This window comes from Opisthorchis viverrini (assembly GCF_000715545.1).
Source record: "Opisthorchis viverrini unplaced genomic scaffold opera_v5_177, whole genome shotgun sequence".
NCBI lineage: Eukaryota > Metazoa > Platyhelminthes > Trematoda > Opisthorchiida > Opisthorchiidae > Opisthorchis > Opisthorchis viverrini.
In genome coordinates, this window is record NW_008751830.1 from 201,460 (window position 1) to 214,539 (window position 13,080).

Here is a 13,080-nt window from a genome sequence, read left to right on the forward strand (position 1 = left end):
TCTTCATTTATATATATTTATATATAAAGCACATAAATAGAGAGGTGAATAGCCGGTAAAACCAGAAAGCTTATCGGTAAAAGGACAAATCAGTGCAAGTGTGGAGCAAATTCGTTGCAAGACACTTTTACAGGTCACGATGTTCTACGGACGAGCTTCCAAGCTTTCTGCCCGAATGCCTACCTTAAGTGGATCCAGCTGCACTCGGATGGCCTCGTATCGATCAACCATGCGTTGTAGTTGTAGTACCACGTTCTGATAATAGGTATACTGTAAGAAGCGAGAAACAGCATATAGAACGGATCAACGGACAAATCGAAATGAATAATTTTCAACGCGCTACAAACAAGTTGTATCAAGGTTAGTTGGTGGGCCTGATAACCTGTATTTCCCGACAGTTTAACATATGCTCTGCTCTAACTGAGAGGAAGTTCAAACCAGGGGATGCTGCCATTGACGAGTCCTCATTGTGTATTTCGGAAGTGACGCAGGCATTCGTGGATGGCGTCCAATTCAAAGGGAGGGAGGGCACCAGCTTGGATTCCATGAGTACTTGTGCCTGCTTCATTCCCCATTACATCATTCCGATGAAATTCGCCCAAAAACCCATTTGCGGAAAGTGGCGTTTCCAGGCACAACACTCCGGTTACTTTTACGGTTCGTTGTGTGACAAAAGAGCAAGCCAGAAACCACCTACCTAAACGTCTTCCACATGTATGGGAACTATCACCCATCATCTATCTTGGCTGAATACCTCAGCCCTTCACACTGGACACATCGAGGTACGGATATGGTGATGAGCATTCACACTCAAGACCATGCACGGAAGACCCCATCCCACGATTACGAGAAATTTGCGACCCAAATGTCTGATCCCGGAGTTCTGAAGGAATGTACGCGAGAGTTCGTGCTGGTTCAACAACGTAAAAACTTACTGGAAATGGTTGGACACAAATGATCACTTTATGCTGTGGGAAAGCTATCCGTCGTTTAGGGATCGTGATTGCAATGTTCATAGTTGAAGACATGAAGGCCCTAATAACACTTTGTTTATTGCTGATGAAGCTCTGAATCGGGTGCCGTGCGCCAAATGAGACTGAGGAGAAGTCTTATTCTGGCTGCTGCAGGCAACCGTAAGTAGTGAATAGGGGTTGAAGATACTGTAGAATCCGGGACAGTGTGACGTATTCCACAGAATCAGCTTTCACTGTTATTCGACCTCATACAGGCCTCAGGTACTTGGAGCGAGCACATCAGTAGTGGTACAACAGGACTGTGACAAACAGCAGATGGGTCGGTAGGAACCACGAGTTTGATTTTGTAGGATGTCAGTTCAGGTACAGCAGAAGTACAAACGTACGATCAGTGATGATAAACTCTAGCCTTTCGGAAGGCCTTAGGAAACAATTAGGTTAGTGTGGTGGGCTTTGTGTGGCAACCGAGATAACAGGTCAGTACACTAAGTGGACTTACAGGACGAAAAACGGTACATAGAGGGACCAGAGGACAGCAAAGGTCCGTGAGGGACACCAAACTATTGGAGGGGTGGCAACTGAATAGCCACACACCGACCGGGCAGAAGGGTTGCAGACGAAAGTTTGACACCCGTAGCGCACGCAAACCATCACAGGTCCAAGGGTACATCGTACACATCGTCACACCTACGGTGAGGCTAGTTTCCAGTCTGCGGCATGTTCGCAGTTACGTTAGTCAGAAATCTAACGTGTACTGAAAAAGGAGCATTCAGTCTTGTAGGACGCACACTTTAGCTGATGATTTTAGATCTCCTTTATCCTGGTTGCTCTCACCAGAAATTTGAAACCTTATTCTACAATGATGAATTCGTCGAGGTCTCTCGTCAGTGGTCACCACAGAGTGGGATGCTGAAGGCAGATTCCACTGGGGTGAACAAAATTAACTGTCATTAAACTTCTCAGCGGATTGAAATTCAGGCGGTGTGACGAGGGCTTTTCACTCTGAACCATGCTTATACGTCGACCATTGCTAACTTCGATGAGTGCTACTCAATTGCATTTGGAGTTCAGACGGATCATTCGCCTATACAGACCGACAAAGATAGTCATTCGGTGGTCTTCAAGAAACATTATTCGAAAATTCTGTCTGTCAAAACTGAATGTGATAGTTGTGAGATTTGTGGAAATCACTTTCACACCACTCTCGTTTGATCTGTTCATGTCCTATCCTGGCACAATGATCTTTTGGGTGTTAGTTCTTGCTGTAACTCAGTTGACCGTGCCACATTGAACTGAAAATGTTCACCAGAAGATTTACCAAAGTAGTCCTCCAAAATGAGTCCCACCCCAGAACACAGGCCACTTGAGAGACCACAAGATCAACACTCTATTCAGGCGTTTTGTATGAACGGATTTGAATGCCATGGAAATCATCCAGAATTAGTCAATGCTTCAACAGCAGGGTCGCTTACACGCAGTCCAAGAAACCTCCCGATCTCCGGTAGAGCAAGACCGAACAGTTCCATTCTAGCAGCTTCTTGAACCACGCTCCATAGCCTGGAATCAAAGTTAACTTCGTAGACTGGGAGACATCCTGATAGCAAAAAAGAAACAAAGAGCACGAATGATGTGTTGTTCATAGTGAATTAAGGACTGCATTGTACTCCCCGTAACGTCACCCCCTTCAATACGACCGTGTGGCTATGAATGGCTTCCAACCTGTTACGCTTCCTTCCCTAGCCCGACCAGTTGTTTCATACGACCGAATTTGCTTTTACAGAGGTCGTAGTAGAGGACGCATATGGCAACTCATGCATGCCGAGAATTTTCACGAGATGAGCTATCTCGGTCACCCGCCTCCCTGTTACAGATCGGTGACTTTAGACGACACCTCTGCTCATGACTGCCAAAGGCCTTCAAAGAATTACGCACGTGCGCCACAGCGATACATAATTTTATCTTGTGGTGTTTATCGCGTCTACTTTGTGCTGACGTAAATGATTGACCACAGCATCTCTATGTACCGTCTCGCGTTACAAAAAACGAGTTTCTGGGGTGACTGTCAATCAGAACAAAACGGTGTGCAAAATAGCATTTCCCACTCATTTGCAGTTCTTTAGTCAAGGCAGCGGGAAGATATATGTAGCGATGTGTTGACATTTCTTTTACATGCAACATCACAGTGAAAGAGGAAAGATTCTAATTGCAAAACGGACACGTATTGGCCGTGAAGTACGGCTCCCATGGCCAGTACCATGGGAACCAAAAGAACTGGGTCAATTCGGATCGATTGTAAAAACTGCAATTTGCAACGTGTCTGTGGCTGTTGCGGTCACGAAAAGCAAGAATACAACTCTATTTCATAATGCACTTGCTCTTTTCGTCAGTGAATCCAACATCATTTCGAGGGCAGTCTTTTTACTGGTCCCCCAAATAGGAGCTCAAGCTGTCGCTAGACTGCAACGGACCCGGCTGATCCGTTGTGGACTAGACAGTTTGGAACTGTGATGTTAAAAGTCATCTCAAACGGCTTTTCCGCTTGATTCAGGCAAGGATCGAAAACGATGCCCAAAATGCAGGTCCAAATTCTAATGCCTGTCTCATACTATTCAAGATCAGTGAAGAAAAATGCAAACTGTATAGGCTGAGTGAAATAAAGCTATATTACCAGCCAAAGGGTTCTGTTCTTGAGGTGTAAATGCACATAGGGTAAAGGACGAAACTCTTGGAGCTCTACGCAAAACACCAATCTCACAATTTCTTATCGTGAATTGTCTTAATTCAAACTACTATTGACGCATTTTATTTCTACCGAGGCTGTGTGCTGCATTTTATACCCTATGAGATATCATTATCATCGCCACAGACAGCATAACATCGGTGTTAACACACGGCTGTGTCGTTGTCGCAACAATTCAAGGCTGTTCGTGTGCTGGGATACTACCACGGTGCCCTTCCCATAGGCAGGAAGACGATTAGGCACAAAAGCCTGATCGCAAGGCATCGGTGTTTGGCAGGAAAGGTGGGTACATTACCATTTTCCTAGAACAAGCCACCACACATGTTCTGGCCCCCAACTTGGTGGGCTAGGAGTCTGTGTTGATGAAAGATTCGACCATTTACCAACCTGGTGAAAGGAAGAAGGCACTCGCTGCGGAGTTGCTTATTAGAAAACGCCAAGTGAACACTTACAGACTATTGAACAGGGAAGCAAAACCCTCATATGCATCATGTTTACAAAACTGAATATCCATCTCGTCCTTGAACGCGTCTTCCTGACTTTCCTGGATTTTCACTCACTGTTACTCAATTGCGAGCAAATGCTACAGAGCGACTCCACTAATTCCGTAATAGATCTCATTTTCTAAGAGACGCAAAGCGAGAAAACATACTACTCGCATGTCCCCCATCAGTAGTATCACCGTTACACTGGTATGAGAGACTGCGAGTGTCGCACAGACGCCCCTGCAGCATAGAACAATGGGCCGCAGAGGCCGACAACCCATCAGAGAAAAAACCGTCACTTTGTGGCGGAAATTGCTCACATTTTGTTCTGGTCTGAAAACCTTACCTTTTGCAACACGGGTCATCTTCGTCGACTTACAGGTGCGAGAGATGTCGAACTTTTTCTGACTTGCATTTTCATTTGGGAAGTAGTTTTTGATGGATAGATGGAATAAGATCGCCAAATAAAAAACGCAATGCAACTAATTGTGTGGCTATTGAGGATAGTTTGGATTGTGGTCACTCTGGTTTGTTTGTGTGATCAACATTCAGTAGTAGCCTACCTTCTTGGATTTGTGGACCGGTACCGAGTGATGCTCGTTCGCCTTGGCTAGTCCAGGACATTCCCGAACCGTGGTTGCGCTGCAAAATTAAGGACGAATTTCGCTTGGTGCTTCCTGCCACTGGCGTCTGTTCGATTGCTGGTTGCTTGATCAGTTGGGCTTGTGGTGGTGGGGGAGCAGTAAGCACCGTTCCAGTTTCACCTTTTGCACCAGCCCACCAGGTAGGTGGGGGATAGATTGCTTGCACTGTCTGAATGACAGGTAGTTAACGGATTGCATACATTGTACTGCCATGTAAAAGGTGAGCTTTAAGACCATGGATAACGACGGATGTGTATAGATGACAAAAAGGGTTTGAGACTTAGCTAGATGACAGAGTTGTATTTCCTCCACTTCGCTCAATCGGCCTTTCGACCATTTCGCTTAGTTCGTTGACTCTGCTACCACTTGCATCATGCCTATGACCTTGACACAAGCCAGACAAAGTGTCTTTTTTCACACCACTACCGTCAAACTGGAACGGTCGTATGTGAATTCACACTCCATCACAGTAAATACATACGTCTACACACACTGAGCATTACATCATCAGCACAGCACGCCTCAACTTCACGCCTCATCGGATCTCGGATCTGGTAGAATAGAATGATAAGTCTCCCCACTTTTGTATGTTTCATTTTTGCATATCGTCTTGTAATCAACATAATTGTAGATATCGAACTTTCTTAGTGTCTCTTTTTTTATATTTGAGCTCAACGTCTACTACGTAGAGCACTAATACCTGGTGAGCCCGCCTAGTTATTGACGAACTCGACGATTCAATCGCCTTCAATTGTTCTTTATTACCATTCTGGTTAGACACAAGTTTCACTATGTAATTTTCTTCAACACCAGAGTGTTTCTCAGTTTCCATAGCAGCGACACCGAATATCCATGCCACGTCTGCCCATCTTCCGCCATGTTGGCACCACGATCTAAATGCCTGATTCACGCAGGTGCAAGCTCAGTTCTTTGTACGTGGCATTCCCCGAAACATTACCATGTATCATCATGCCCTGGCTATACTTCTCTCAGAAATAGATGCTGATCTACGATATTATAACAACTCCCGACGACAAAGACCTTACACACAGTCACGCAGTACCATTAATAAATTATTTAGTTTATCAGTATATAAACGCCTTTTAGCGGAAGATCCCTCAATGACTCTCTTTCTATCATGAGCGGTTGAAAAATGGACGCCTTTCTTAAACGTTTAACTGCCCGTGTCCGGCTCCGATAGCGTCCCTCTAGCCGAACTTGCTAGTATCGCGGATAAAATACTTGAAATCCAGCCTTGCTCTCCAGCATTTTCTCAGTAGAGACACCAGAATTCGTATCTCCACTTCATGACCGTCTCGATAATTTAGTTAACCAGATCACAGCTATTCGCTTTTCTCGACCCTATCCAAATCGCCGCCCACCTTTGCGTTCGCTTTCACATTCTCGGTTCCATTCATCCTCCAGGGAAGCTGCCAGCATCAGAGCAACTTCGGACGCCGCACACGCGAATTTCTCAGTCATGCTGTTCCCACTCTAACCATTCATCTATTCAACCATCTTCGAAAACACCCTCGGGCCAAACTATACAAGCGAGTAAAGTTCAAGGCCGCACTCACACATTACCTGTTGCCTAACAGTTGTTGACAAAACGTCTGGGCTGACATTAGCACTACTCCCCTCTCGCTTAACACATCGCATCTGCTCTTACGCTATCTGCCGCTAATGGTTCTGATAGTAGAACTTAAGATTACCGTGCTTTGTGCCCAAATCTTGGGTTACGTCACGAGTTCCCATGGATTTTCACCATCGCCAACGTTCTCACTCATTTCAATCCATCGGTGAACGTGAGACAGCAACACCTTGTTGATGCTCACACCCATCTATCAGTTAGAACGCGACCTACGAGTTTATCATCAATCTATCCGAGAACGTTTTCTAAGTGTGATGAATCGCCTTATCACCAATCCCTTGAGTTAATCAAACCCAGTTTCCACCAGCCGAATCCAAAACATTATGTATTTCACCACATTCGTACTAGTGGCCCTCCTGTTTTCACACTCCCAGGTCGCTTGACACCTCAAAAGCTACAGAGAACCAGAGGTGAATTTCAGCATATGCCTAATCTATTACTCGTCATCTTCTCTGAATGGCTGTACAATATTTTCCCACATTGACAATCTTCAAGCTTATCATCATATTCCTATACATCCCGACTATATTCACAAAAACGCCATCACTACACCTTTTGGGTTATTTCAGTTTTTACGCATGCCATTCAGGCTTCGTTATGACAATGAATGTTGTCCGAAAACAGATGTCCAATGGTTATACTGGGTCCTAGAAATGACAGTTCTTCAACAGGTAGAGTCATACCAATACAATGGTAAAACAAGCTGAAACTTTTAGCACATGACTTGACCTGAACACTTACTAAGTGGATCGAAGTGATCATAATGAATTTCAGTGAAACAAAACAAATTTCGTCGGGACTATCCCATCAGCCGTCTTGTGATCGTACGAAGTGGTGATGTTGTTGGACTGGTGTATCGAGAGCTTCTGGTTCCAACCTTTTTGGGCATCTTTGACGAAACTTCACAGATATGCTTGTTGTTAGATTAATCTGATACATTGTGTTGTTCAATGGCTTCCCCTATGAAGATCTGCGTATGACACATGATTCAGTTGACATTGTTTATTTCGCCGCAGGAATATGGTTACTTGTAGGTCTGTCAAATTGACTACGGTAGGGCGTCGCAGGTTGTGTTGCTTCACAAAGCAACGTCAAGGTGAGACGGTAGGGCATACGCATACAAGATTTTGTCAGTTCAAAGAGAGAAGTCGTGAAATTCTCCATAGACACATTCAATGACTTTGGAAACACTCGCTCAATTACCGATTTTAACCAAAAGTCACGTGATTGTTCTGGCGCTGACCGTATCTAGTTTCCTCTCCTATAACCAAACGCCGAGCTGTACTCTAAAGTATACGCTAGATTTCGTCCCCATCGTCTTTTCTAATGAGCTGCACGAAACAGCTCCGTCGATATGATCTGACTGTGGTCTGAAATACTTCTGGTGCTAGACACTATCGCGCACACGGGTAACGGACTCATCTTGTCAATGTCAGACCTCAACTCAACCACTCAGCGACGGGCCCTCGACTTTTGGCGTCACCTTTCCCACGACTTGCAGTCTTCACAGGCTGCAGGAGTGGGCGTGTTGATCATCCTAAAGGGTGGTTCGACATGTTGGCCTAACTTCCATTGGCTGGATTTGAACGATTGCCTTTTAGACTGCGCGTGATAAGGTTAGATCTACCGAACCATGTACTGGCGATGAAAATCCGTTAGGCTCATGATGAATGCGTTGTGCGCTCTTTGGTTGACTGATGTATACTCACTAGTCCACGTGCTTTACGATCAGTTTGAGCCCTGAAACTTGGTCCTTTTCAGTTGGCTTGTTTACAGGAGTTTTCGGTCACTATTTAACTTTAGACGAACATTACTCTAGCCGATTAATATAAGGCTGATACAAAAAATGATGGAGGGGATAAACAAATACTTGACGGGTGATCAGTAGCAGACGCTAGAGGGATAGACTGAAGAGGAGTTTAACCGTAGTATTCAAAGAAGACGTAGCTGGAGTAATCGTGAACCACCCATACCTGGTCATAGGGGATTTGGTTCGTGTGTTTAAAGAGGATGGGCTGACTGAGGCGCAGACTGACGGTTGCGTTTACTTCAGCTTCCCAAGAGCGATGGCGTGCTCTTTCATATTTGCGTAGCTCCTCAGCTAGGCTGATGTAGCGAGCTTTCACCTGTAAAATGGGGTTGGAAAAGGGTCGGACGCAACGGTTCAAAGCTTGTTTTGGTAGAGGACATGTTTATAGACCAGGCCAAGTTGTGCTCTGGGCAAAGCTGAGGTTACCTTAGAAAGGTGTCTGAACAAAACACATTATCTATTACATAAGGTCATCCATTGACGGTCACCTTCGGGCACCCGTTAGATAACAAGAAAGACGGACACAAAATCACAAACTGTTCACGTTTGTAGTGCGTTTAGTGAAATTCCTCAGTGATTGTTGTACTCAACAAAGTCAAAGGCTCACGATTTACTCTTTGAAATTGAGTAAACTGCTGGAGTAGAGTTTATCCTTTTGACAAGAATAGATATATTTGACCACTGGATAACACAGCTCACAACTAACTACGTGCCTGAGAGAAACCAAACTGATACGGGTGTCGACAAGCAGTTTGTCACAACTACATAGCTAATATGCTGAAGATTTTCAGAAAGGTTAGGTAAACAATCGGTGAGTTTGTAGCTGGAAACACTGATTTCCTAATTGGTTCCGGTAGTGCAGAATGCTCAAAGACAAATTAGCACCAATCAGAAGAGCAGACGAATATGAAGAACTTACAGCTTTTCCTTCGTCTTCTTCAAGAATATCTGGTTGCGACTGAATAAAACGGAGTATGCTTGCCTTCACAGTGAGGAGAATGAGCCGAGACCATGATATGGAGCCTGCGGTTGGAGGTAGGTAGTGGGCGACTGCAGGTGCGTCACGTGATTCCTTGAATTTCGACTCGACTTTGACGAGCTGTGAGTCGAATGGTAATATGATGACCCAGTAACAATTATTTCTTACCTCGAAAGTGAAGTAATAGTTTTATTTCTGGTAAAAAGGTTACAGGTGCCTAATGTGCGAGCTGAAGGCATAGACGACTCCTCCGAATCACTCATCGAGTTATCTATCCTGAGCAAGTCGCGCAGGTCTGAGATCCTGTCGAAGCTCTAGTCGATTTATTGCTTGGTTTATCGTTTCTAGTAACCTAAGAATAGTGACCAGATTTACTCATTGTTGGCGTTCAACAGGTTGGCTCAGTAGTCTATCTGAGAAACGGTTAAGTAAATTACCTTAAACACAAAATATTTTTAAAGTCCTGACTATGCTCACTCGATGAACCCAAGTTAGATCCGGCATTGGACTGTCCATGAGTTCTGATCAGTCTTCCCAAGCTACATACCACAGACAGAAGACGAGTATTACCCAGTAGCTGAAGACCACTGGATCAGCAAGAAACTACTTTCACGTTACTTTAGATCTAAGGTCATACTATTTTAGAAAACATTGTGTCCTTTTTGTAAATCTACACTACAACTGTTCTATTCCGATCTTAAGTATGTACAAATTGAAAGTGCTAATTGGCCACCACATATGCGAATAACTTACTTCATTTCCAAAGCTTCGCAGCACATCTCGGTACTTATCTTTGAGCAAACACGTGATCGCTGCTCTTGCTTTCACCGATTTGAACTTTTCAAGTAGATCAAAAGCCGATGTGGGCCCACGAATATGAGCAAAGTAGTCATTGATGAAGTTCTTCGCCTTGGCATCAATCATGGACGCGTTATCTTCAAACTCTGCCTTGACCTTGAGCCAAGCCTTTTCGTTTTTTTGCAGGAATGGACAGGGCAATTCCTAAAAGGCAATGAATGCTTGGGGGAATGAAGAAGTCCTCCTATTTGTGAGTTTTGATGTTTACATGTTTTGAAAGTGAGTTGTTAGAAGAGTGCTATGAGAGTGCTATGAGTGCTATATTCTCAAAAACACTTGATGCGAAAGCTATGCCTTTTTAGCGTTAAGACCTATTGGTCCCGTTCTATTGTTGGTCTGGGTGTTCAAAGGCCCTCATTGGAATTTGATTGGATGGTCTCAAACTTAGATGCAACTGTCTTACCTGGCTCTTCATGGCTGTAAAAAGCTGATCGACCAGTCGGAGGATTTCGCTCAAAGTTTTGTTGTCTCCGGTGATATTTTTCAGTTCTGGCCCAAACATGTGATAAAATTCGTTGGCACACTGTCGGTACAGAAAAGAGTGTGTGTTGAAAACTGTACATTGAGATATGGTCAAAATCGAAGTGCGATTGAATCAAACTGCGGCAGCTACAACCACTGTACGACGGGTACGCGGTTAGTAAGGCTGACGATGATGAATGATGATGAGACGGATTCACACACGCACACACACACGTCCGCAGGATGGCACTCAGCAAGCAAATGGACAAACCTTACGAAATATGTCCAGTGAACCAAAGAAAAAAGAGAAGAGGAAGAAACCCTTTTTCGGGGAACCCGCTTCAAACCAAATACGTACTCAAGGTAGTTGTGGAAGCTCAGTCGAAAACGGCATGATCATTCGACTAGTTTGAACTAAAGTCACGGCGAAACATCAACTGTTAAACGCATCAAAAAGGTCAAACAGGATGTCATGGCACGGGCGGTCAGCTGGAGACAAAGAGTGACAGGATAATTATTATCTGTCCTTACTAATGCTGAAGTAATAGTGGTGGTCGGATTGACTACCTTGAATTTTACGGCTAGGAACTGCAATTGCAATGGACTCAGCTGTCGACACTTCGGACCGAACGCGCAAGGACTGAAATGAATTTTTTTGGGAAAAACGCCAAGTTCTTTGCCGTAGCACCACAGATGCATGTGCAGAGGCATAGAACGGAATTGAGCAATTGGAGGACGTTTAGATTATTAGATGTTTCTGCTCGAGTGCTCGTGATGCGGCTCCCTGTTTGCTCACTGCGGCTGGTTTTTGTCGAGAGTTCAATAATGTACGGTTGCTTGCCTTCCGTTGCTTGGCCAGTCGCGATTGGGTCTCTTTAGCCTGAATGCAATGAACTCAGCCACAGGTTGCACTTTGAAAAGTCGCACATTCTTTTATGTCGTAGAGCTTGGCTTGACCTGACCCGGATCTATGATTTTCCACAGAAACCTTGTCTTGAAATACAGCGGTGTGCATATGTCGCAGTTCCCCGTATGTAGTCGCTTTTTTGCGGAAAACACCTCACTGATTACTGTTGTGGCTAGAATCTCATTGGTCGCACCGACAAATATTGGATAGTTTAACGTTGAACTGAAGCCTTTTTGACTTGTTGATTCCTGTGAATCAGCGGCAATCCGCAGTTGTTTTCCCATTTGTTTGACTACTCATGAGTAGCGTGACTGTATTTAACAACGCCCCTCTACTTCCCTACCACCGGTTTCCCAACACCTTTGCTCCCTGTTTGAGCCTCGCCTACTTCTAGTTACAGATGTCGATATTTCGTCACTATTTACTCACCATCAACTCTGTATACTGCTTATATGCACTGTCTGACCAACCGCATTCGTACGGTTGAAAATCATTTCGTACCATGCACCATGAGTGACCAGTCTGAACGTCATACCCATAGAATATATGCCACTTCGGTTAGAAAAGATGGCAGTTAGTGGGCATGCTTCACACTTGTCTTTTGAGCGGTGATTGTGTGTGATCTTAATCACACCTTAATCATGCTGTAAAGCAAACTTTACTACGTCATTCCACTGCGACTATCTCCTGAATGAAGAGACGCTTATGGATGACAATCAAAGATGAAAAGTTGCACATCGCTTCTGGGTAACCTCGTACAGCCTGATTTCACCAGAGATAAAATATATATTTTAAAGTCTGGAGATTGTCTTTTCGACAAGAGGAGTGCTATGACATGTTATTCAAAGAAGAAATGCCTTATGGCGTTAAAGACGACCAGACTAATGTAAAATGAGAGACTTGCCCTCATCCGAACCATCTGGGTATCACAATGTAATGAACTCGAATTCCTCTGCATAAACTGTTTACAGGAACGCTAGTTCTTTGGTGTGGATTGGAATTTCGGAGACAAAAACGAATAGCTATACTTCTTGTGGAGTCTGGGAACGGCCAGACGCTGGTGTGACTCAAGATTGAGCAATCGTCTTTTCACCAACACAACAGTTGTTTCCAAATGGTTCGATTAAGTGGAGTTGCTTATTCCGTCAGGCAAACACAATGCCTTCCTCTGCGGCAACAGGTCTTGAATGCTCAGATGGAACCGGAATCGTGGACAACTTAAGAACCTGATTGTATTGGATTTTTATGTAGTCAGAAATGCCTGACCTCTCCAGATGCCTAGAACAAGCATACTGACATGATTTCCGACTGTCAAGGCAGTTATTAAGCTCAAAAACGTCCTCCCCATGGCGAAGCGCACCAGGACGAATTTCCCGCAAATATGCAGTTCTTATTTTTCATGACTTCAAAGGTCTAACCAAACACCAAATTCCACACTTGTTGATGAATGCGGTGCTTAACGTTTCAGTCAATATGGTATTGTCAGGCCTCAGATGCTGAAAAGCCATTCTTTAAATGGCATGTGTTCTTTGTTTTTCAAAGTTCGATGCATAGGACCCTTCGACATAAC

At 44.3% G+C, this 13,080-nt stretch overlaps 2 protein-coding genes across 2 annotated transcripts in view; both read right to left on the reverse strand.

Moving 5' to 3' along the window:
* Positions 1-270, reverse strand: part of T265_14307 (hypothetical protein) — a gene marked incomplete at both ends in the record, with an annotated part of 9,621 nt that extends 9,351 nt beyond the window's left edge. The window contains one exon of the mRNA XM_009173058.1: positions 184-270. Coding sequence (XP_009171322.1) covers positions 184-231 — 48 coding nt within the window. The remainder of the gene's footprint in view (positions 1-183) is intronic.
* A 2,134-nt stretch (positions 271-2,404) lies between these two features.
* T265_14308 (hypothetical protein) overlaps positions 2,405-13,080 on the reverse strand; it is a gene marked incomplete at both ends in the record, with an annotated part of 28,041 nt that continues 17,365 nt past the window's right edge. Inside the window, 6 exons of the mRNA XM_009173059.1 lie at positions 2,405-2,568; positions 4,763-5,012; positions 8,468-8,620; positions 9,224-9,403; positions 10,037-10,285; positions 10,545-10,664. Coding sequence (XP_009171323.1) covers positions 2,405-2,568; positions 4,763-5,012; positions 8,468-8,620; positions 9,224-9,403; positions 10,037-10,285; positions 10,545-10,664 — 1,116 coding nt within the window. The remainder of the gene's footprint in view (positions 2,569-4,762; positions 5,013-8,467; positions 8,621-9,223; positions 9,404-10,036; positions 10,286-10,544; positions 10,665-13,080) is intronic.